Source organism: Crocuta crocuta, unplaced genomic scaffold (assembly GCF_008692635.1).
Source record: "Crocuta crocuta isolate KB4526 unplaced genomic scaffold, BGI_CrCroc_1.0 scaffold9, whole genome shotgun sequence".
Classification (NCBI taxonomy): domain Eukaryota; kingdom Metazoa; phylum Chordata; class Mammalia; order Carnivora; family Hyaenidae; genus Crocuta; species Crocuta crocuta.
The window spans coordinates 10,543,154-10,570,477 of record NW_027551567.1 but is presented as its reverse complement, the minus strand read 5'-3'; the positions used below and the strand labels follow the sequence as shown (position 1 = coordinate 10,570,477).

General features: G+C 34.6%; 1 protein-coding gene across 1 annotated transcript in view; it reads right to left on the bottom strand.

Annotated features, from left to right (window-relative positions):
• Positions 1-25,213, bottom strand: part of PHIP (PHIP subunit of CUL4-Ring ligase complex) — a 116,746-nt gene extending 91,533 nt beyond the window's left edge. The window contains exons 1-4 of the mRNA XM_077750355.1: positions 25,121-25,213; positions 21,740-21,890; positions 21,554-21,652; positions 2,450-2,610 (exon numbers count right to left, since the gene is read on the bottom strand). Coding sequence (XP_077606481.1) covers positions 2,450-2,610; positions 21,554-21,652; positions 21,740-21,890; positions 25,121-25,213 — 504 coding nt within the window. The remainder of the gene's footprint in view (positions 1-2,449; positions 2,611-21,553; positions 21,653-21,739; positions 21,891-25,120) is intronic.
• Positions 25,214-27,324: the final 2,111 nt, after the last annotated feature.

The following is a 27,324-nucleotide window of genomic DNA, read 5'->3' as shown; positions in this document are numbered from 1 at the left end:
CTCTGGAAAACCTTGTGGAGGTTCCTCAAAAAATTAACAGAACTCCCCTGTGACCCAGCAATTGCACTACTAGGAATTTACCCGAGGGATATAGGAGTGCTGATGCATAGGAGCAAATGGACCCCAATGTTCATAGCAGCACTCTCAACAATAGCCAAATCATGGAAAGAACCTAAGTGTCCATGAACGGATGAATGGATCAAGAAGATGTGGTTTATCTATACAATGGAATACTACACGGCCATGAGAAAGAATGAAATCTGGCCACGTGTAGCAACATGGATGGACCTTGAGGGTGTTATGCTGAGCGAAATAAGTCAGGCTGAGAAGGACAAATACCATATGTTTGCAAGAATAGGAGGATGAGGAGGAACTTGACGGAGGAACAAGGGGGAGAAGAAGAAGGGAAATAGTGGGGGAGAGGGAGAGAGGCAAACCATGAGAGACTCTTGAATGCTGAGAACAAACTGAAAACTGATGGGTATAAGGGGGAGTGGGGTTGGGGGGGAGATGGGCATGGAGGAGGGCACTTGTGGGGATGAGCACTGGGTGCTATATGGAAACCAACTTGACAATAAACAATTCGTAAAAAAATTTAATTAATTAATAAATTAGTCACAGAAATGGAAAAAAAAATTTATAACTGAAAAACCTAGGGGGAAAAAAAAAAACCAAAAAAAAAAAAAACCCAAGGCTGCTCTTCCAAACTCCTTACCATCCTACCAAACTCATGAGATAGCATCAGCACGTTATTTCACTGCATTTTCCCACAAAAAAATTCTAGATTATGTATCTAATTCAAATTAAAATACACATAATATGTCATAAACTACAACTAACAAATGCTTACTACTCTATCATTTTTAAAGAAAGAATCCTACCAAGGTATTTTACTAACATTAAAATTAAGCAAGTTATATATTTTTATAACCTCAGTGCAATGGCATTAACTTTATACTTACCAAAATGAAGTACAAACACAATGTAAAGCTTCTTTCTCATTATTTCACTTTATTACTATTTTTGAAAGAATCCTTTTAAACATTACAAATGTGAAATTTACTTTGAGAACTGAATTTAAATATTTAGTATACTGAACCTGAAAAAGCTAAATGTGATTTTACATTACCATTTGAAAACAAATTACTGTTGTAGGTATATCAAGCACTTTTTGCGAATTTATAGATACCTGTTCTCCACTTTGAAAATAATGACCTGTCAGAAAATTTAGAATTATTTCTTCAAGGGGAACAGTGGAGAAAGGTGAAAAAGAAGGTGAAAGAGTATACTAATCTAAGAAATGATCTGCAAATGCCTGAGTAGATTAGAAGCAGGGAAAAGATATGTACGGAAATCCTTTCCCACATCCTGCTATTTAAGCAAACATTTTACAGGTGACTGGGTATATGGGTAGGATAGAGAAGCAGCAGATATAAATAAGTCTTAGTTTACAGGCACATTTACTTAAGAGAGGAATCTGGGGGTGCCTGGGTGGCTCAGTTGGCTAAGTGTCTGACTTTGGCTTAGGTCATGATCTCGAGGTCCTTGAGTTCAAGCCCTATGCTGGGCTCTGTGCTGACAGCTCAGGGCCTGGAGACTGCTTTGGATTCTGTGTCTCCCTCTCTCTCTGCCCCTCCCCCTGCTGTGCTCTCTCGCTCTCTCAAAAATAAATAAACATTAAAAAAAGAAGAATCTGAAATTGTCCCAAACTGTGTAAAATTCACAGCTGCTCTCCAAACGCAAAGATAGGAATTTCCATTTTACCTTCCATTTCTCATTTTCTTACTTCAAAGAAAATTAAGGACTTTGGGAATGAATGCATACCTTTAGCCCACAGGGTAGTATTTAATTATAAGAACAGTGTAGTAACTACTACCCTTAGTGGATATAATACTTAAAGCAATTAAAAATAAAACTATTTTCAAAAGAAATTTTCTCAGTTAAAGCTGAAAAGTTGCTTTTCTCCACTTAACAAGCTAAAAGAAACTATAGCAAATAAACCCAAAGAGCTTTTTATCACAAAATCAGATATACTAAAAAATGAAGTGCTAAGAATAATATAAAAAGATACATTTAATAGTCTCCTCTAGTTTGCTTAACACACTTTAGAAAGAAATGCCCTTGGTATAGAATTTAGATTATTATATGACATTTTATAAAATGTCAAACTGCGTATTTAATATAATGTCCAGAATTATATTTATCCATAATGTATCATATAGCTATCTGTATCATATAGCTGTGCCTGTATGACAACATGTCCTTTAGGAACTTTCCAAGCCTGGATCAAGTTCAACTTCAAGTAAAATCTATTACAGTAAGCTAAGTTACCTGAATATCCAGTTTTACATTAAAAGAAAAAAATAAAAGTTCTAGTTCAAGTTCAACTATAAGCAGTGTTTCTTCAATGACATATATGAATTAAGATAATACTTCAAACATTACTTACAGTAAATATCCGTCTGCCAGTTCTATCAAAAGTTACACAGTATACAGATGACAAGTGTCCAAGAATTCGTTTATGCATTTTCATGTGCTGATAGACTGCCGTTGGAACAAGTCGCTCAAGTCTGTATTTCCCATTCAGCTTCCGTGAAAACAAAGTATCCGCTACCAAAAAAGGGGGAAATAGAAGTGTAACTCAGAAATTAATTTTCTCAATTACCATCTTTTAAGAATTTACATACTCCAACTTCTCATATGTGGTAAAAACAAAAGATGCTTTCTAGTGCATATGGTTCCTAGGTAAAAGTCCCCAAGACAGTCAATAAACACATATTTCACCAGAAGTGAAATATGAGGACTATTGTCCTCATTTTTTACAAACAAGCACAGTCAGTTTATGACTGTCTGAACTCACAAAATAAGAAAGACATGAAGCTAGGATTTAATATTTAGACTTATTTTCTGGCTAGTACTCAAACTTTGCACAAATGAAGAGTGAGGAATAATTTATTGCATTATTTTAAAAAATAATTAAACTGGGGATCCTGCCAAATACCTGCATAATGATTCCTTCTCTAGAACCTATTAGCTCTATTTTTTCAACTCATCCATTTTAACCATCTTTCATGGTATGTCTGAAATTTATCTTCTGCCCAGAGCCTGATGTGCTGACTCCAGCCCAAAATGTTCTCTTCTACCTAAATCACTACTGTATGTATTTTCTATTCTGGTAATTATGGACAAAGAAGGTGCACAATAAAATATATTCTAAGTGATCTATAGGGACATTATTCATCAATAGATTCCTTTTAATACACTTCAAATTACTTTAATGTATGGCTTTTTTTCTATGACTGCCATCTACTTTGGATAGTTAAGCACTGCAGCTTTCTCACTTGAGTTTGGTCCCAAAGAAAATTTAAATATACATACAAATACTATTTAACCTAGATTCAGAGCCCAGCAATTATGTCCTAAAGTTGATGAAATAAAAGTATATTGGTATATCATTAAAAAAAATCAATTATTATTTTATTCACGTACAATAAATGACTCACACTCCATTTAAAAGCAAAAATAAATCTTGGGGACTCTTGAAGAGAAATGTAGGAAAATGCTTTGTATTATATTTCAAGGAATAATTACATATTTACATATTCTTTTACTGCATCAATTATTTTATATTCTAAGAGCAAACCTTTTACATAAGCTCTATTCTACTATCTGTTTTAACATCTGGGATATCTGGGATAAGCTTTGACAGCTGTGAATTAGCATATACATAACAGTGATTCATTAATTTTCTAATAAACCTGATACATTTTTCCTTATGCACAGAAATAGCCTGGTAAAAGACATTCTCTAGTGCTTTGTTCCAAACTGATTTACAGCAAAATCCATACATCAACTGTTCTGACAAAGGAGAATTCAAATAATCTTACGCAAACACTAAGGATCACTGACATCCCAAACTCATCTATCTATTCTATAAGAAAATAAGTGAAGACAAAAGCACAAATGTTGACAGTGTTACCAAGATGTAGTTTAATTCCCTCCAACCAAAATTTACAAAATTTTCAAAATGACAGATTTTATTAAGATATTTAACACTGTTCAGATATAAAAGTAGGATTATTGGAGATAATTACAATATCATAACTATTATTTTAATAATGATCAAGCATATGCGTATGTCAAAGTTTTTAAAAATAAATTTGTTATAAAGACCATTTAAAAATTATAATAAAGTATTTTCTAAGCAAAAAATCCTTGCCCTAAGTAAAGAGAAAGGGAAAATGTTATTGCTCTCTTAAACTTATTTTTACTGAATCTTTCTAAACTGGGATTAAACCTTTATTTTCATTGTAGGAGGCAACTGAAAAAAATAATATCCCTTTCAAAAAGCTACTTTATAGCTAACTTTTAGAGTAAAACTTATCAGAAACAATATATTCAAGTAAAATATACTTACAGTTAAAACTATATTTTACATTACCTTTTGTTATGCTTGGCTATCGATTAACTATCGATATTGTAGAAAATTTTTACAAAAGTAAGATGTTCTAGGACTCCCATTCAATGAATTCAACATTTTCTTTTACTCTATCATTTGCATAATGTTTACCTTCCTTATCTGATCTTAAGTACCCTAAGGAAAGAAATTCTCTTTTTCATATTTCTCACAACTGAGTATAGAGCCTTTAAATAAAGTATATAAATTAATCTTCGTTAATAACATACACAAGATGGTCAATGTAATCTATAGTTTTATGACAGAAAGGCAAATGGCAATTATTCACTTTCTAAAGAAACTGTTAATAGACTAATTGGATTTCTGAGTAAAAAGGAAATGTCTGTTGGATTATAGAAACTCCTTAAATTTTATGAAACTAGAACATCAATTTTTAAAATGAGCATGGTTAAACAGATATAAGGGGTCACAAAGGAGTAAGTTCCTTATATGACATTATTATAAATCAGGTAACATTTCAGACTTGGTTTGAATGTACATTTATTTTCGTAAGTATGGTGATGGGAAATAAATTAAACCTGCCAAAGCAAATTTCTACCTTTCTTTACTTGGCAAATTCTTTCTTACCCTTTAAGGCCAATTAAAATGTCACCTCTTCTAATAAGACAGTAGTGAATTTCAAAAGCACCCTAACTGGTCACCTTATAATATTACTCCAGTTCAAAAGTGCAACAATGCTCATTTCATTCAGAACAAACATCAAATTCCTAAACATCAAGCCTATCAAGGCCATGCATGATCTTGTCTCTCATTACCTCTCTGACTTCACTTGCTACTCGAAACCCTTAACTGGTCTACTCCAGACACTCCATTCTCCCCCATTCTCCCAACACAGGAGGCATGCCCTTAATGTAGGGTTTCTGCACTGGCTGTTCCCTTTGGCTAGAATACTCTCCTGAGATACAGCTAACTCCCTGACCTTCTCCAACCAAGTCTTTTCTCAGATTTCTGTCACTTCTCAATGAAGCCTAACCTGATCAGTCCATTGAAAATTGCAATTCATTCCCTAACACCACCCACAACTCCTGGTCCTCCTTTATGTAGTTCTATATTTATTCTTTTTCCATCACTTATCAGCTGATGGCATACATTTATTTCTCATTATGTTCACTGTTTATTTCTTGCCTTCCCAAACTACAGCTTATATATAATAAGCTCTATATGTGACAGATTTTTGTCTTTTTTGTTCTTGTATTACCTAAAAGCTGACAATGATGGCTGGCACTTAGTAGATGATAAGGATATATTTGGTAAATTCAATGAATAAATTACATATTTAATAAGACAATTAGGTTTAAGGAATAAAACAAAAATGGAGGATTTCTTTGTCAAACTGATTATATACCCAAAATATCTCTAAATAGTTCTTCATTTCATCTGCTCTGCAAAATGGATTTAATTTGGAGGGAAAGAGAAAAGTAAACATATATTACTCAAAAGTCTAAGTAAATAGACCAGTAAATAAACATTCCAGAAATCACTGTTAAACATTTGAAATATCAGTCTCTTAAAGTTTGAAAAAGAGAAAATAAACAAACTGGTGAAAACCACCACCTGTGCCAATTCATTCAGAACAGTCTTTGAAACAAAGTCTATGTGCACAAGCCTACAGAACTATTAGAGATAAACAAAAGGCCCACAAATTTTTAATGTTAGATATAAATACATACATTATCTAACCTGTGGGCTCATGTTCATTACTTCTATAAGTATAAGGATGATAAATCAAATCTCCCCACAGGTCACTTTTCCCCAGTTTATACATAGGTATTTTTCAAGAACTGACTCATTTCTCTAATCCAAATACTATGTGTACTCAGTGCAGAAAATAAGAACATAAGTGAAAGATCCATATGGATCTTTGGAAAAATCCATAGTTCTAACATCTAATGCAGTCACTTTTAAAATTGTGCAAAGATTCCCCTCATTTTTTGTTATCCCCACAGTATTTTAACAGCTATGCTATATTCCCTTTTTTTTTAACTTTTTTAAAATTTTTTTTTTTTTTTTAATTTTTGAGAGAGAGAAAGAGAGAGAGAGAGAGACAACGTGATCAGGGGAGGGTCAGAGAGAGAGGGAGATACAGAATCCGAAGACGGGCTCCAGGCTCTGAGCTAGCTGTCAGCACAGAGCCTGACGCGGGGCTCAAACCCACGAACTGTGAGATCATGACCTGAGCTGAAGTTGGACACTTAACCGACTGAGCCACCCAGGCGCCCCTATGCTATATTCCTTAATGAAGTAAGATTAGCCTTTAAGTTCGACAGATTCGCGTTCAAACTTCATACTGTGGGAGCTTTAAGCAAGTGATTTTATCTCATTTTCAATTTCTCCAGTTATATTCCTAGAAACATTTTCCACAATATACTTGACTTTCATGTTATGTTGTTCTTTAACACCTCACAATTTCACAATCAATTTTATCAGTATATTTTCCTTTTTAAAATAATTTCTCCTACTGATTTAATATGAAGAGTCCTCCAAACTAGCCAATAACACAATAAACATCTACTTACATTTTCTTTTACTTCTCCGTGGTTTAAATTTCTCACTTAACTCCTTAATTTACCTGAAATTTTCACGTATTTGAGTCTGTAAAGACATTTTTTCTCCTCCAAATAATCATTTGTTCCAGACTTTTCATTCATGAATCCTTCTCTATTAAAAATTGTGATTAAACTATCTTACATATGTATTTCTGTGCCAGATCACTGACCACATATCTATTTACATGCCAGTACCAGAAAATTAATTTTGTAACTAATAATGTTTTGGTATTTATCTAGCTATTCATCATTATGCATCCATTTTTAAAGGTCTTAGTCTTGATTACTATTCAATTTGAGGATCACTGGTAAGTTCAAAAAAATCAATTTGTTGGAAATGGAAGGATAATTTCATCCACTTATAAAACAACGGACATTTTTCTATCTAGGAACAGGATGCTTTCCTCCTATACCTGGGATCAAGTTTTCAATACAGATGTTTTTAAGAAGAAATTAACATTGGAGTGCCTGGGTGGCTCAGTCGGTTAAGTGTCCAACTTTGGCTCAGGTCATGATCTCACAGTTTGTGGGTTTGAGGTCCGCGTCAGGCTCTGTGCTGACAGCCAGCTCAGAGCCTGGAGCCTGTTTCAGAATCTTTGTCTCCTTCTCTCTCTGACCCTCCCCTGCTCATGCGGTCGCGGTCTCTCTCTCTCTCTCTCAGAAATAAAATGTTAAAAAAAAATTAAAAAAAGAAAAGATTAACATAATCAAAGTTACCTTATAGTTTTCCTCACTATGCAAATTTGAACCATCTGAACCAACTTCATGGGAAATCTGTATACAAATATGTACTATTTGAACCAAGTTTTGTAAGGAAACACTGGGTAATGGCCAGGAAAGCGCATCTGCAATAACATTAGTAGCTATGATTTTGAGGACACTGGAAAAATACATGGTAAAAATTCTGCAAACAAAAAAGAACTGAATCAAGAATACTATCATTTCCCTCCAAAATGTTTAGATTTTTTTTCTCCTTCTGCTAAGTACTTTTAAAATGGTAGGACTGCAATAAACTATCCAAGATCAAAAGTAATAATTGCTGGGTGCCTCAGTCCATTAGGTGTCCAACTCTTAATTTTGGCTCACTTCATAATCTCAGTTTGCAAGATCGAGCCCTACCTGCATTAAGTCTGCACTGACAGAATGGAGCCTGCTTGGGATTCTCTCTTTCTCTCTCTCTCTCTCTCTGCACCTCCCCTGCTTGTGCTGGTTCTTCCTCTCCCTCCCTCTCTCTCTCAAAATAAATGATAAAAACTTCTTGAAAAAGTAAAATTGCTTAAAAAAATGGGTTGGGAAAAAATTCTTTAATTACTATGAATTAACAAAACTGCAGAGGTTGGTTTTTCTGGGTTTTGTTGTTTTAACAAAGAATAATATAACATGCTATACAATATCTACTCCAGTGAAGGAAAGCTGTTTTCTCTTAACAATCTAAACTAGTATAACTATTGTTTGCTGGTGCCATAATGAATGCAAGGAGAAGCATGTGGCTGTATATTCCAAAACCCAGAGAAATTTTATGACAAGAGAAAAAGTAGACGAAGCAAAGGAAAGATAGAATATGTAATTCAGCAGGTATCTGAATATAATCTGGGTTCTTTTCTTATATAGAGAAGGGGTACTCAGATAAAAAACCTCATAGTACTTAATAAGACTACTTTAACTGATTTTTATGAAATTTATTTTTGTACTATATTTTGACTAATTTTATTCTGTGATTCTGGTTAAAAAAAAACACTTGGGGGCTTCTGGGTGCTCAACTGATTGAGCATCCAATTCCTGATTTCAACTCAGATTGTGGTCTTGCAGTTTATGGGGTTGAGCACCGTGCTGGGATCCATGCTGACAGTATAATGTCTGCTTGGGATTCTCTTTTCCTCTCTCTCTCTCAGAATAAACAAACTTAAAAAAATAAACAACCTTGGAAAGCTCCCAAAGTATCTGTAAATAAAATGCAAACTAGTTATAATTTATAATTAATAACCACATAAACAATTCCTAAATTAAAGTAGAAAAGAATTCTGAATTCTGGACAATCAATACCAAGGTTTCATTTCAACCTCCATGATCTGTGTTAATAAAGGCTTTCTAAATGTAAAATTAGTAATTCATAACTATAAAACAAGAGTGTGGAAACATATAAAACTAAACTTGAGTGAACTACAAAACTGGTAATAATCATGTAAGCAAGACCACATGAAAACAAATTCCAAACTGCTTTATTGCTAGATGATAACTAGTTTTCCCAACAAAATAATGCTATATCCATGACCAGGCACTTATAGAATAATTACTATAGAAATGACCTTGCAAGTCCAAAAAGTTGCCTATAATGTAGTGTTGGTGATTTCAAAGTTTCCATTAGATATATCCAAAGGTATTTAATAAGGCATAAAATTACATCAAGTTTTATTCATTTCAAAGAGCCACAAAAATGTTCTAATGAAAAAGAGATATGACTATGGGTCACAAAAAAATAGCTATGTGCATTTCTAAAAGAGAAGCTATGCTAAAGCCAGGAATCAAATACCTTGAGAAAATAGCTATGTAGAGAAAAAAGTAATCAGGGGTTAGAGCTAGAGAGGTTCAAGGACTTCAAGAATCTAATGACAGGGGCGCCTGGGTGGCTTAGTCGGTTGAGCTTCCGGCTTTCGCTTAGGTCATGATCTCGCGGTTTGTGGGTTCGAGCCCCGTGTCGGGCTCTGTGCTGACTGCAGCTCAGAGCCTGGAGCCTGCTTCAGAGTCTGTCTCCCTCTCTCTCTGACCCTCCCCTGCTCACGCTGTCTCTCTCTCTCTCCTAGAAATAAATAAAAATATTTAAAAAAAAAAAAAAAAAAGAATCTAATGACAGGAGTGCCTGGGTGGCTCAGTCGGTTAAGTGTCCTACTTCAGCTCAGGTCATAATCTCGTGGTTCATCATGAGTTCGAGCCCCACATAAGACTCTGTGCTGATAGCTTAGAGCCTGGAGCCTGCTTCAGATTCCATGTCTTCCCCTCTCTCTGCCTCTCCCCCAGTTGCACTCTGTCTCTCTCTCAAAAATAAACAAACATTAAAAAACATTTAAAAAAATCTAATTGATAGAAGAAGCTTATCTGCTTCAAGTAACAATGTGGGTAAATGTCAAAATACAATACTATTACGAGTATGGGGAGAAAAATAGCTATAGAACACTATTATGAAATAATAGTTTGGAAAATAATGGCTAATATTTACTGAGTGCTTAAGTACATGCCAGGCATTTTACATTTACATGTCACCCATGTCATTTAATATCTCACCGATCTTTTAAGGCAGGTACTCCTTTATCCCTAATAACGGAGTAATATTCCTTACCAATAAGGAAACTGAAAGACAAAATTTAACTTTTCTAGAATTGAAGCCGAGGATAAAATTCAGGCATCTACTCTCAAGAGCACACTCTTACCATGGTAGTTAGGTAGACAATTGTTAGGAAAAAAAGACTGAAAGGAAATACGCCAGAGCAGTAATAGCAGTTAACCAGTGAGACTGACTGCTTTTTAAGCTGTTCTGTTTTCCAAGTTTTCTCTACTGATCACCTATTCATTCTGATTAATTTTTTTTAAATGTTTTTTTATTTATTTCTAGGAGAGAGAGAGAGACAGCGTGAGCAGGGGAGGGTCAGAGAGAGAGGGAGTCACAGACCGAAACAGGCTCCAGGCTCTGAGCTGGCAGTCAGCACAGAGCCCGACGCGGGGCTCGAACCCACGAACCACGAGATCATGACCTAAGCGAAAGTCGGATGCTTAACCGACTAAGCCACCCAGGTGCCCCTCATTCTGATTAATTTTTAATTAAAGTATAGCTCAGTCTATCTGAAGAAACTCAAAAAGAGCAATATGAAACATCTAAACTGTCTAAAGAGATTAACTTAAATTCAAAAACTGAGAAAAAAGGCCCAAGGATAAAGATGCAATGAATTTAAATTTATTTAATCATAAAAAAAGAAACCCTCAAGACAAAGTATACTTAAGTACCAGAATTGTATACTATAAAACAGACAATAATCACAGCCAATCTGACAATGGATTGAATGATAAGACTACAAAGAATTTACATGTGTTTTGATTCAAAAGCCATAAAATAATACAAAGCACTATTAATTTTGTTTATAAGTTTTGTTTCTAAAATCTTTCCCCTTAAAATTTTATGGTAAAAGAGAAATATATCAAAGACAGTGCAGGTTCAATTTTATTTGGGAAGGAATCATATAAGGAGTTTTTAACATTTAATTCACTATAGAGCAACAACTGACAAGCTTGCCACAATTCTCCTGAGGTTACTAACACAGACGTCAGTAGGGAATAACAACCAAATTTTCGTAACTTGAGGGCCAGAGATAATCTGGGAAATAATTCAACACAGACTGGCTTATTTCTACATCATCATCTGATCTTTATATCATCCTGCACCAGTAACTAGCAACTAACCAACACAAGAACAAGGCAAATAAATCACCGTTAACTATAATGAACAAAATTCCCAACTTTAGTTTTGTAGTATAAGGGGTTTGCAACATTAGAAGGATAATCCTGTAAACAACTTTTTGTCAACAAAAAAGGCAAGAGAAAATAGAAATAGAAAAAGAAAAAGAAATCACCTGGGCAACACAGCACCCAGGAGAGCTTCTCTATTTTACTACTGTAACTACAATAATTAGTATGCACAGCAGATACCCTCCAAGTCTCTACATAGTCAATTTGGTGTTTAGCTGTACCTCCCATATGAAAGACATCATGTTTTTAAGATTTAGCAGATACCACAAAGATAAATAAGCTCTAAAGAGAACATAAATACTAAAATAAAATACAGAAAGTAAAGAGATTCCAAGAGTTAAGCAAAAAATTCTCTTGAAACACGTATATAATAACCACAAATAAACCCCCAAAACAGACACTGTAATTACAAGGATTCAAATTTAATAGAATTATAGTGGTGCCTGGGTGGCTCAGTCAGTTGAGCGTCCGACTTCGGCTCAGGTCATGAAATCACGGTTTTTGGGTTCAAGCCCCGCATTGGGCTCTGTGCTGACAGCTCAGAGCCTGGAGCCTGCCTTCGGATTCTGTGTCTCCCTCTTTCTCTGACCCTCCCCTGCTCACGCTGTCTCTCTTTCTCTCTCTCAAAAATAAATAAAACATTAAAAAAAATAAAAACAAATAAAATACAACAAATTTACTAGAATTGTAAAATTATTTGATTTATATTATTCTTCCTCTTTTTCTTTCTTAGAAACTAGTCTGATGCTACTTCAATCATAAAATTTTAAATGTTTTCATAGTAATTTTAATAAAAATTCATTTTTTAATGGGGCACCTAGGTGGCTCAGTTGGTTAAGCGTCCAACTTCAGCTCAGGTCACGATCTCACAGTTCATGGGTTTCAAGCCCCACACTGGGCTTGTGTTGACAGCTAGCTCCGAGCCTGGAGCCTGTTTCAGATTCTGTATCTCCCTCTCTCTCTGACCCACCCCTGCTCATGCTGTCTCTCTCTCAGAAATAAATAAAACCTTAAAAAAATAATGATAAATAACAAAAATAAAAATTCATTTTTTTAAAAGCTTTATCGTTTTATGCCAAACACGGTAATCATTTAATTTTAAATTAACATTTATACAGCACCTATATGAGCCAAATATAGACAAAGGGATGTAACAGAGAAAGAAAAAGCACAGTACTTATCCTCATGAAGGTCTAGCAGGGAACACAGACATGAAACAAGGACTTACAAGTGTCAGCAAAAAAAAAAAAAAAAAGCTTCAGAAAAACCTTAAAATATACAGCAGAAGGCCTTAAATATATGGCAGGGGAGGGAAAGGCTGGATATCAGTGAGTCAGGCTTTTCTGAAAAACGGACATTTAAACTAAGACCTCAAAAATGGAACAAAAAATGTTGGTGGGAAGGAAGCATATTCTAGGTTGAGGCAAGAGCATATACAATGGTCTGAGGCTGAAAAGAACAAGGAACTCAAGCGACATAAGAAAGTAGGTATGGCTAGCACACAGAGCACAGAGGGGCAAGTGTCAAGAGAAGAGATGGGAAGGTAGGAGGCAGACTCCAAACTGCTTTGTAAACTATGGTAAGGCATTCTGGATTATTTTCTGAAAATAGTAAGTTGAAAGTTTTTAAGAAGAAAGAAGTGAGAATAACCTAAGATTTGCTTTGGGATAACCAAAGCAGTTTCATCGCCTGACCACAATGAAGTTGATTTTGCAAAAGAAATCAAAGGGTTCAAAAAAACGAAATTTCATTTTAGAATAAAAATTAATCAGTTTGCCAGCAAGACTGTTAAGTCTTTTTCAAGGACTTGAATTATTTTCTCTCAAATTAAGTATTTATATGGTAAATGATAAACTTTAAAGAATATACCATATTTTAATCTTTCTAAAGTTCACATTCTGAGGCATAATTCAAAGGCTCCCATACCCAAATCAATAAATGGACACAAGTAGTACAAGTCTAATGCATTAAGAATTTCACTTAGAAGGCAAAAAGGTGCTAAATAAATATGTGACAGAAACAACACAACCAGGGATAACAGAGTTGGTCACTACCTCTTCTTAAGTTTCAGTTTCTTCAATAAAGTTGGGTCTTGCAATGTTATGAAAATCAAATGAGACAACCTGTTCTGTAAACTCAAAGGTATTAATTATATACTAACACAATACTGACTGTCCTTGAACAATCAATTCTTCAAGTTATAAAACTAAATCTTACTGAACACAGCTTTTCTCTTACTTTTTAAAAGACTTTTGTGAGACATCATTTTTCCCCCTTCATCTTCCTTAAGAAGCTGAACAAACTGCTGCTCTGTTCATATATCTATTCAGCCTGATCATGGACTTCTTATTTCAAGATGTCTAGGAAGATATTCAATTCCTCTTTTTCTTTTAGTTTAAAAATTTTTATTTTACCTTTTTAAATGTTTATTTTTGAGAGAGAGAGAGAGTGAGCGAGAGAGCAAGCAAGGGTGCGGAGGGGCAGAGAGAGAGAGGGAGACACAGAATCTGAAGCAGCCTCCAGGCTCTCAGCTGTCACCACAGAGCCTGATATAGGGCTCAAACTCACGAGCCGTGAGATCATGAGCTGTGGGATCATGACCTGAGCCGAAGTCAGACACTTAAGCAGCAACTGAGCCACGTAGGCGGCCCTAAAAATATTTTTTATGGTATTTATTTCTGCGACAGAAAGAGACAAGAGCACAAGTAGGGAAGGGGCAGGAGGGGACGGGGCGGGGGGTGGGGGGAAGACACAGAATCCGAAGCAGGCTCCAGGCTCTGAGCTGTCAGCTCAGACACTCAACCAACTGAGCCACCCACGTACCCCAGAAGATGTTCAATTCTTAACTTCAAAATTCAAAATGAAAAGACAAAGACTTTATGAAGAAACTAAGATAATTTGCTTCACTTAAACAGATATGAAATTCAACACCAATAAGGCATTTGGAAAAATACAGAACACAAACTAAAAGGGGTTTGTGCTAGTGCTTCCTAATTACTATGGAAACTACTTGCCAGACATAGTGCAACAAGGCATCAGGGGGCACAGATGATAGCACTCACATCTATGACCTTAAAATGAATTTCTTCTCATTATTTACAAAAAGAAAATAAAACACAGCTACAAGAGTAATAATTTGAACTCACCTAAGTAAACTGGCATTCTTCAAAGTGTTTCCCCTTTTTTGGTCAACCATAAATTTGAAAAGAAATTTAAGCAAAAGAAAAAATAAATAATAATGTCTGTTTTATATATTTGGCACTTTGGCATAATGAACATTAGCTTTATTTCCCTTAAAACAAAAATGCAAAACATCTTAGGAGTCTCTCACAGTTACCTATTCTTAGAAGGCAAAACAAGGAAGTAGGGAGGCTGAGGGAGGAAGGGGAACAAGGAAGAGAATTAAAAAAACAAAAAACCTGTGCCAAATGGAAATATGAGTATCATTCTGAACTTTTCTTGTCCCACCTCATTCATTAATTACACCAATTACCTACTGCCTCTTCATTTAATATTACTAATGCTGAGGAGTTGGGTCCATAAGGAGCAATGAAATACAATCCTTATCCTCCAGGCCCTAACAGTATAGTAGAAAAAAAAAAGGTGCATAAATATCATTCAAGGGACAGACGAAAAGACAGAAGCCAAGACCAAAAAATAAAAATCCAAAAATACAGCTAAGTCAGAAATGATTAAGCAACACAAGTTATAAAACTATTAAGATTAGAAAAATAGAAGAAAATGCGTTCTAAAAGAGAAAATGGTTACTGAGAAAAATGGTCAAAATGAATGTTTTTAAATAAGTGATGAATAGATGGCCTAACAAAGGAGAAAGTTTGGACTGAGGGGGAAAAAGGTACAAGACTTAAGAGAATATGAGACAAAGAATAAGTGAACACAAAAGAAACTACAGATTATCTTATAAATTACTGAATTATATGTCAATTGTTATATGTTAAATCTTATAGATTCACAGTATACGATATTACTAATAGTTATGTAAGAAATATAGTTACATGAGGAAATAATTTAACTCTAACTTCCAGATCTCAGGCCAGTGTCAAATTATGTTAAAAAACTACCAATTGCAGAATAAGTCAAATATTGGAAATGTGGCAAAACATAGCAGTGAAAATAAAAGGGGAAAAGACCCTTTTCTTTAAAAGTACTCAAGATTTACTAGCAAAATAATGCATTTAATGAGAATTATAGGAAGAAAGGGCAAAAAGTAACATTTAGTGTAGTCTACATTGTGCCTCACTTTGCTATCTCATTTAAGTTTCCAAATTACCATATACGGTAAGTATTACCCTTATTTTACAAATGAGGAAGTTGAAACTCTAAAAAATTAATTTGCCTAAGGCCACACATCTAGACTAAAGCCAAGCCAAGATTTATAATCTAATTTTAAGCAAATCTTTGCTGCCTTTGTTCAAAACTAGTTTTCTCAGAAAAAACGGTAAATGTAGAGGAGATCTAAAACTCCTTTTCATGCAAAAGCTCCTTAGTGTTAACCGGGTGTTTGTATAGTAAGGCTATTTTCCAAGGTAAAACTTTCCTTACACACACATTTTTAAGAATCAGGTTTCCCAATACTCCTTATCCTCACCCACAAGAACTGCAACCTTGCAGCAGAAGCAACAAATAAAATGACAGAAGCAACAAGGAGAACAGAGATATGAACTACATAGGCAAAACAACATGTAAGATGAGATATGGAAAACCTAAACATTAGTTTACTTTGCTAATATGGTAAATGTCAAATAATGTAAACAGTCAATAAGCAAATGACTGCTTTAATGTATTAGAACTTTTTTCACAAGATAAACCTGTATTAAAGGAATCTCCAAATTTAAGATTAAAAACAGCTTTAATGTACCTAAGTCTTTTCTTTCCTGGTCTCCCTCCACTAATGTCATTTATTACTGAATTATGCCTATTGAACATAGGCAAATACAGAGTAAATTATATCTGAAAACAGGCATAATATGGGTAAGGAGATTGGAGAAAGCACAATACCTGAGATCATTAGTATTTCTGAAAGTGAATCTGTTATGCCTAATACACATTCATGCATCTCTTCCATAGAAAATTAATTAGAAGCTAGTGATAACAGATCAGTATGATCTTTCTTTTCTTTTCTTTCTCCCCCATTTAAAGAGGTTCTAGAGGACCAGAAAGGAGATGAATGCTTTGGTTCTCCTGCCCGGAGAATGAATTCCAGTCCAATTTTCACAATTTACATCAAGGGCTAGAAGACACAAAGCTGAGATAAGCTCAACACCTGGGTCTTAAATTATACAGGTATAATTTTGATGTCCCAAGTGTAATGAAACCGATAGATCAGTTCATTAATAAACGTTTACTTGTTAAAAACCAGCTTCTGTGGCTTTCCCTTAATTCAATGCTATCCTTGGACCAACTCTTGCTCTTCTTCCAACCATCTATTCCAATTTTTACCCCCTATACACTGCTGAACTTTTTGAGTCCCACTCCAGTTCATCAAATACTGACTGTCTCTTCATCTAATGTTTACTAATGCTGAGGAGTTGGGTCTATAAAAAGCAATTAAACATAATCTCTATCCTCCATGTCCTAACAATATTACAGAAAAAGCAAAGAAAAAAACAGACACAACTATGTGACAAAAGCTATAGGAGACGTAAGCATAGGCAGACATTTAAAGTTTAAAGGATGAATAGATATTCATAGAACTGACAAAAAGAGATATTGCAGACAGAAATAAAATATGTACAGAGACAAAAGGATAAGAATTTAGCTGACTGTGAAGAACTGCCAAGAAGTTACACAAAGCTAGAGCACAGGTAGAGGTGAGGAAAAGGCGGGAAGATAGGAAAAGGTCGATTTTGTGAGAGACATTACACAGTTAAGACTATTCAAAGTCAATGAGGGAAAGGAGGCATGACAGGATCACACATGTCTTTTAGAACTTTTAATTAGCGTTCTCAACTGGAGACAATTTTGCCCCAGGAACATTTGAGAATACCTGGAGATGTTTTTTGGTTGTCACAATTCCAGGGGGCAAGAGGTGGAAAATGTTTTAGCATTTACTGGGCACAGGCAGAGATGCTGATAAAACACCCGACAATGCACAAGACAGTAGCCTACAACAAATAGTTCTCTAGCCCAAAATATAAATAGTGCCAAAGTTACAAAACCTTGATTAAGAGCTAAATCCTAGAGCACAGGAATAAGACTAGAGGCAAGGGATCAAGTGGTCTGGTAAGTTCAAGGAGAGCAGAGGGCAAGCATGTTTTACTTATCCTACAACTCCAGATCCGAACCCAAAGCCAGAAATAATGCAGAGAGATTCAGTAATTATTTAGTAAGTGAATGAAAGATGTTAGAGCTTCAGGCAAGAAGTACCAAGGCCTCAAATGTGCCTGTTGGCAATGGTAATGAAAAACAAATTCAAGAGACTAGAATAAAATACACATGCCTTATTTACTAAATGAATTAGGAAGTCTAACTCCCAGGCTTGGAATAACAAGTTTCACAGGGTCAGAAGTTCTATTTTACGCATTTTAAAGTTTCAGACAAATGTGAAATACTCAAATTGAGAAGTACAACAGTTTGCATATAGTCTGCAAAAATCTAAGAAAGGAAAACCCAATTTATCACCACACTCATCTTATGTGATCCTCTGAGTTACAAGAGAAAGTTCACTTAAAAAAAAAAAAAAAAAAACCCACGANACCAAATCTTAAATGCAGTGTAGTAACCTGGAACAAGAAAAGGTAATTAGCAGAAAAACTTGGTGAGATATGAATAAGGTCTGGTGTTTAGTTAATAATATCATCCCAATGCTGGTTCTGTAGTTTTGAGAAATGTACCAGGTAATAAGATTAGAACATTAGGAAAATCTGAACAGAGTGTATAAAGAACTGTGAACTATCTGTGCAACTCTTCGGCGAGGAACTTCTTATTCCAAAGTTAAAAGTTTATTTTTAAAAATCTCAAATGTTTCAAAATGTAAACATCTGGATCTATGTTAAACATTTAAATCCATAGTTTATGAAAAGCTAAAATGTTAAGGTTTTTTTCTTATGTCCATTTATACTTGGTACTGCTACATTGACCGAGGAAAGAGCAAAGAAAATGTTTAAAGGTAGCTAGATAGAACAGCAAAGAGGACATGGAGGGGGGGCACTTGTTGGGATGAGCACTGGTTGCTATATGGAAACCAATGTGACAATAAATTATAAAAGAAAAAATAGCATAGAGGAATCAACAAAAAAATTAAGTCAGTACTACAAATTTTCATTATTAAAAAAAAAAAATCTTCTAACCCATACTCTGTTCTAACGTAAAATGATACACTGTGTCACCATGCAGGCCCAAAGCTTGATGAACATTTTTTCCCATTACCATCCTATTCCCAATTTGTAGCAATCACAAAACATTCAGGACTGTCACCAAGGTGAACTGATAAGACATGATAGTAAACTATTACTAGAGTAGGTAGACTCATTTTTAGTTCAGCTTTTTTTTCTTCAGTAACTTAAGAAACTATATGCAAATATGAAAAAGCAGGTAAAATTAGCATTATAATAGTTTTTTCTAAATACAAAGAACTAGTATTTGCCTGAAAATACGAATGGAAGAAAAAAACATTTATCTTAAACCCTAAAAATGAAATAAGTCTTTCATAAAGGTACAAAATTTACCTGCTTGGTAATTAATTCTGATACCTGAATATACCAGTTGTATTTCTATGATGTGACAAAAAACAAGACGTTTTTGGTCATATTCCCTATATCCATGTCAACAAATTTACTGATTTGACCATGAGACTTAATACCAATTGTCTTGAGTAACCAAATGCTAATACTTAAGTTTAGCTGATTGAAAATAAGACATAGCATAATGGAGTCAGCCTGGTTTCATGACTCACTAAATAACCTTGGTCGAGATGCCAAAGTTTTCCATGCCTCAATTTCCTTCTCTATAAAGTAAGAACAGTTCCTCCTATTGACTGTTTAGGGTTTAAAAGAGAAAATAAATGAAAAATGCTTTGAGTACTGCCTGGCACATAATAATTACTCACAGAGGAAAGTTATTTACTGTCCATCATTCTTGCACTTGCACTGCCTACCACAGGGCTACATGACAATGTGTTTAAAGAATAACGTAACACATTCTTACTATACAGACCTGTAGTTTTTCAAAGAGAGGATAAACTTCTCCTTATCAATGAAACTCCTTTAATATTTTACCTTCCCCTTCTTTCAAGAACACCATTCTGCTCCCAGTGTAATTTTCTAAGCACAAATACACTCCAGTGTCTCAAATCCTTTCTTTTTTAAAAGCTTCTCTTTATATATAGATTATATACAAATATCATTATGTAAAGATTATGTATAAATATCATTATGTAACCAAGATAATCATATGCTGAAAAAAAAAATCATCAATGGTTGCCCACCATACACCTAGGATACCTTTAGAAATTAGGTCAGTGAAAACCAGAATACATCAGAGACAAAAAGATACAAAAAGAGAGTGACAGAGAAGATAAAGGGAGAATAGCATGTGTTCAAATGAAGTCCAAGAGGAGAGAGAATGGAGCAAATATGATATTTTGAAATATAATATCTGAGAATTTTCCAATGCCAGTAAAAAGAGATGACAGATTCAAGTAACCTTATGGATCTCAAACAAGATAAATAAACCCCACAGACGCCAAGGCATATCACAAACTGTAGAAAACCAGCAAGAGAGATCACCTTCCAAGTAGCAAGTATTAGGAGATTTAAACCCACATTTATCAGTAATCATACATACAGAACAAAATGCTCTACATAAAACATAAAGATTACCATACTGTATTTTTAAAAAGCCACTTCCTATTTTTAAGAGACATGGGAAATAAAAGGACACAAAAAGGTTAAGAGTAAAACAATGAAAAAAAGATACACTACACTAGATAAATATTAAGCAAAAGGCAGAATTGCAATGTTGTTTTTTTAATATTTATTTATTTTTGACAGAGAGACAGAACATGAGCAGGGCAAAGGCAGAAAGAGAAGGAGACACAGAATTGAAAGCAGGCTCCAGGCTCTGAGGTATCAGCATACAGCCCGACGCGGGGCTTGAACTCACAGACCACGAGATCATGACCTGACCTGAAGTTGGACACTTAACCGACTGAGCCACTCAGGCGCCCCCAGAATTGCAATGCTGATGATCATCAGTATTATAAGGATTCAGAAAAGGAAGATGTATGACTTGGATAGGTGGAAGAGGGAGAAAACACTCCTGGAAAGGCAAAAGGGTGGGTGGGAGAATAGGCTATGACTAAAATATAAAAGTCTCTGAAAATCAGAACTTTAAATTGGTGCTAGAGAAGTTATGACACCATTAAAATATCTTAATCTCTTTATGCTACCTTGAGCAGAAGGACAACACACCAAGGGTAGAATTAAGTTAAGATTAACATTGCAGTGTTCTAAGTATGACTGGGAAGGAAAAGAGGGAGAAGACACTGAAAGCAAGATTAGTCTGGAAGATGCTACAGTAATCTAGGTTTAGACAAGTGCCTAGTAGTAAAAGATACAAAGGAATGGATCTAGGAGCCTTTTCATAAAAGGAAGACCTATCTGTATCAGTTTCTCTTTGAAATTTTAAAGGCAAAAAAATGCACTATACTTTATAAAACAAGTAACCAAACTATTTATTTTTCCATCATCATAACTAATCTGTATTGTGTTATAGGCCCCCACAAAGTCGATGTAATACATTTTAGGAAAACAGTTTTTTTCCTGTAGACTATCAATGAGCTAGCTAGCCTATATTAGGTGCAATAAATACAATCCATAATTACATATTATGACTTCACTATTAAGATTACTGACTTATTAAAAAATGACAGCTTTTTTTCATTGAATACTAATGCACATACTATGAAATTCTCTTGAAGTACTAAAACATTTTTTATATTCAAAAGCTCTTTACCAAGAGGATATCAACTTATTAATGAATTCAAACAACTCACCAATGCTGGGTGGGCTACCATAGTTAATTGGTGACTCAGGTGGTCTTCCACAATGCAATGCAGCCAGAGCAGATCCTTTCCATACAACATGCTTGCAGCCTATTAAACACACATAATTTTATGGATCCAAAGATAGGACACATACACAAAAAAGAATATCTAAATCCTATTAGAAATTGTTCATACTTTTATTTGTGCGTAGCAAGGACTGTCTTCCAGCTCCTAATAAAGTTTGTACTCCAGGAACGCTTTGTGGAATTTCTTGTTCAAGAAGAGGTCCTAGACGATGACATATTTGCAGCAAGTGATCAGGTGCTAAATGTCTGTAATACTTCACCTATTATGTGAAAGACATATAAAATACTTGCTAAATAAAGTGATATGGTTCTTTATAGTAAATAAAATTTAAAAAACAGAATACTTTGTTCTGACTAGTCCACATTTCATTTTATTTGGGGTAAAAGTCCATGTTTGTTATGTTCAACCACTTGACTCACAGAATAAAATAGTTACCCCAACCATCATTTAATTCACCTAGAAGAAAAACTGCTAAATTAATGTAACCTAAATATAGCAACTTATAAATTAGCAGATTCTAGTCAATGCAAATACTGAGAAGAAAAAATATACAGCATTATAACCTAAAATGTTTCAGTTTAACATTTTAACTTTCAAAACGTTACAAGTCATCCAACTATTAAATATAATAAATGTTTTGGATCTTTCATATAAGGAATATCTCCAGAATAATTAAGGATAAAACAAACAAAACCCCTGATAATTCATGTACTCATCACAAAATTTAAAAACACTTATAGAGCCTCTATGATGAATTTTGTAATTTACAAAAAAACCTTAGTGAGAAAGGCCTAAGTCCAACTACTGATTTAACTAAGCTTCAACTATAAAATAAATCTACCTACCACAAAAAGTTTGGGCACTTTTGGAACAACTTCAAAACACTGCTTAATTTACACTAGCATTTGAAGCCAAGACATGAAATTCTATATTTTTATTATCCATCCTGAAAGTCTTTAAGAAGACTCTAAAGAGAATTACAGGAAAAAAAAGTATACTATTTTATCACTTCAGAGTTAGGTTATCAAGTTACAAAAAATTTGTCAATGTACCACCTAAATATTATAGTTCAGCTGTTTTCAAAGTGAGTTCTGAGAACCCCTGATGGTTCCTGAAGTAAAAATCACAAATAATACTAATACGTTATTTTGCTTTTTCACTTTCTCATGAATGTATGATGGATTTTTCCAAAGGCCAAGTGGCATGTGATATTGCAATAGACTAAATGAGGCAGCAGATAGAAGAAATCGATTAAGCCAGATGTTAAACATTCCCGAAAGTATAAAACAATGCCACTCTTCAACAATTTGTTTTAGAAAACTGTTATTAAAAAGTTATTTCTATTAACGTGAAATGAATTTATTATATTTAAATGAATAAAATACTTTATAATTTATCTTAATTTTTAAATCATGTGAACAAATAATTCCATGTAAACAAAGAAAATTCAGTAATTTTTATTAATATAAAGGGGTTCTGAGGCCAAGTATTTGAGAAATGCTACTCAAGTACACATGGTAATGACAATTTTATTATGAATTCCTTATAAGATCGATTTGGGGAGGGAACTGATGGGTTGAATCATTTCATTACATCTTGCAGTATCTGTTATACCCGAACTGTAGAAGAACATGAATGGTATTTTTAAAAAGTTAGCTACTATTCATCCTTCTAAGCTGAAGCCAATTAAGAGAAACCAACCTACTTTTTATCATAATACATTCCTATCATGGAGACAACATGGAGGCACACTGTTACACAATTTTAAATAATACAGAGTGTGGCATATAGTAGATGGTCAGTAAGTACTAGTGGAATGAAGACTTCTCGAAAAGAGGTTCTAACTTATAACAAATTATATATACTATATTATGTACCTCTGAAAAATCTTGAGATAAATCTGTTTGATTCTGTTTAATACAATTTCCTAAACTTATCTTATGAAGCTATGATTCTTGGGGTGCCTGGGTGGCTCAGTCAGTTAAGCATCTGACTTTGGCTCAAGTCATGATCTCACGTTTCGTGGGTTCGAGCCCCGTGTTGGGCTCTGTGCTGACAGCTAGCTCAGAGCCTGGAGCTTGCTCCAGATTCTGTATCTCCCTCTCTCTGACCCTCCCCTGCTCATGCTTTCTCTTTCTCTCAGAAATAAATAAAACATTAAGAAAATTTTTTTTTAATTAAGCTATGATTCTTTTTCTCTATGATCACTTTCCTGACTCAAAACATACTTTTCCAAACCTTAGTGTGACTAGCTAAGCAAAACAAATTTTGAAGAAATTATCAAAACATGAATTTTTAAAATTATACTTGAATCTTCCCTAATTTACTTAAAAATAAAATTTAAAGGAAAAAGCCTAGAATATTTAGAGTACCTTCTAGTTCTAAATTGTATATTTCTCATGTGCTTTCTTTAAACTGATCAAAATTTCCTTTAAAAATTTATTTTAATCATAAAGTTCATTATTTACGAACTTTAGTTCTGTGATTATCCTGTTTTAGAGTCATTTTGCAAGACACACTGCAGGTATGAACTTGAAAATCCTTATTGCAGAATTGTGTCTTTGAATAAAATATTATGAATCCATATTCTCAGACTTAGTCTTTCCTTGGTGATTTAGTATATTTCAATTTTTCAAAATCAACTTTCACTTTAAAAGTTAGATACTTTAAGTTCTTAAAATCCTCAGGGACTTTCTGGCTTTTGAAACTTTATACAAGCTGTACCCTCTGCCCATCCACATTCCCCACCTCATTCTCCTTCATGTCTCAGTCTATGCCTCACTGCCTTCTATGACTTACTACAATACCTCTGCCCCTTCTTTTTGGACTTTCTATCTTTGTGTTTCCATAGCACATTATACTCTTTCCCAAAATATTCTTTTACCCCACTCATCAGCACTCTGTAGTACTTTATCATATTAACTGTTCTTCATATATTTTGATATCTACACTTCAGTGGTAATCTAATCATAGTTATGATCTTCCCCCCCAAAACAACTCTATCTTGCCCTGTTTTGAAGGTTCCCTGCAGTATCCTAAGATTGCTGACTTGTCCATGACCTACATAAGTAGACATGGGCTTAGATCTCGTTTACCTGTCTACTCAGTACGTAACATCATACTTGTATTTAAGTGCTTGTTAGGTAAACAAACATTTGACAATATGCAGTAACTACTGACTTTTCCTATTCTAAGGTCCAGGATCCCAGAGCCCAGTTCCAGACCCTATTTCTTCTCACTCAATACTCTCTCCTTGGACAATTATTATACCAATGATTCCCAAATTTGTATCTGTAATCTAGACTTAAATTTCAAACTTCCTTAAAAGATACTTCTCTTTGGAGTCCCAAATCCTCCTCAGCTCAACATATGAAAAAATGAACTCATAATCCTCATGTCAACACTCCTCTCCCAAAATGTTCCCTACCCTGACAAACGGCAACACTATCTATCCAGCCTCAAACGAAAAAGTCATGTTTTTCACATTGCCCATTCCTCCATCTCATTCCCAATATCCAAGTAGTCACCAAGTCCAACTGATTTGCCCTTCTTATTCTTCACAACAGTCCAATTCAAAATCATCTTTGCAATAAACCCCTATCTCTCCCACATCCACTCATGCCTCCTACCTCACTGGAATCTATAACCTCTTCTATTCCAGAGGTACTCTTTATATTGCAATCATTATCATCTTTCCAAAAGCTTTATCTGGTCAAATCACCCTTATTTAAAACACTTCAGAGGGATACCTGAATGACTCAGTCAGTTGAGTGTCTGACTTTAGCTCAGGTAATGATCCCGAGGTTCCTGGGTTCAGGTCCCCATGGGCCTCTGTGTTGATTGCTCAGAGCCTGGAGCCTGCTTCAGATTCTGTGTCTCCCTCTTGCTCCATCCCTCCTCAGCGCACAGTCTGTCTCTCTCTCTCAAAAATAAACATATAAAAATTTTTTAAAAACACTTCAGAGATGGGGCACCTGAGTGGCTCAGCTGGTTGTGCGTCTGACTTTGACTTGGGTCATGATCTCACAGGTCATGAGTTTGAGCCCCACATGGGGCTCTGTGCTGACAGACAGCTCAGAGCCTGTAGCCTGCTTCAGATTCTGTCTCCCTCTCTCTCTGCCCCTGCTCCACTCACACCTGGTCTTTCAAAAATGAATAAACATTTTTTAAAAATTAGAAAACAAAAAAACACTTCAGAGACTTTCCTTGCTCTTCAGACATCCAACTCCTTAACATGGTCTACAAATCCTGAAAGGCATGTATAGTCCATTCATACTTCTCTGCTTTATCTTGCACATTCCTAGTCCTACACAGTCCCACCCCCATTTACCATATTTAGATATACTGGCCTTTTTTCATGTTCTTTACCTGTGATCTCTGCTGTCAGGCTTTTCCCATGTGGCACACTCTCTACCTACATTTCCCTGCCCAAACAACTCTTCAATGTGCTTCAAATCTTCTCTCCAATATAACGTCCTTTGTTTTCCTTTACCTTACCATTCTAAATGTGTTACCTTGGGTGCATACTCTTGGTGACTGTTTCTTAACTCATGTATCAGTTTATAATTATACATTTCGAAGTTTAATAATTCAGTGTTTTTCTTCTCAACTTCACCATTAACTACAAGAGAATAAGAATCAAGTCTCTTTTTGGTCCTAACTGCATCTCTCTCTCTCTCTCTCTCTCTCTCACACACACACACACTACATACTTTTAAAGATAAATGAAAACTTTCTTTTGCTACCTTCTTAAATCATTATTCTTAATAAATATTACTCCATGTCATTATGGTCAATAAAATGTAAAGACAAACACAAATTTTAAAAAATTAAAATGGCTCAAAAAAATTAAAATGGTTCCTATATAGCATATAGGCATATTTAATTTTCAAATTAGCAAGACACTGTATCTTTAATATTAACTTAAGCTTTTTAGTTTGAATAAATGTTTATTTATTTATTTATACTAGTAAGTAGCTAAAAGGAAATTGAAATCAAAAGGGAAATCGGAAATGATATCATAATTAAATCCCTTAGACAAAACACATATATTTGGATTCTCAGTAATAATTTGTACATTATTATTTGGGAAAAACAAAATATCATCCTCAATTCTAATATACTGATCACTTTCCATGACCCATGCTGCTTTCAAATTCTTAAGACATTAACGTATAAAAAGCATGACCAAATTATAAAGTTAATGGTGATAAATATTAACACTAACACATACTGACTGCACTCTCAATGCTAGGCCTTGTGGTGAGTATGGTAAATTTTACATGTAAAAGTTCAGTTAGTTATTTTAACAACCATAAGAGATATAACTATTATTCCCATTAATGAAGAAATTATTATACAATAATATAAAGCAAGGTTCCCAAGATCACACACATTTAGTGGATGGCAGAGAATCAAACCAAGCCAGTGTAATTCCAGCCCTCATTTACACTGCCTATAGTACCTACTGCCTCAGATACATATATAACAATATAGAAGAAAGCTTAAAATTGGACAGTTTGAATAGTTTTCAACAGACATTGAACTGTGCCAGAAAAAGAAACATTCTAAAGTTCATTTTTAGTACTAAACAAACTAGCACAAATTCCTATAGGTAAAGGGAGACACAACAACTAAGGATAGAGGGGCGCCTGGCTGGTTTAGCCCAAAGAGTATGTGACTCTTGGTCTCAG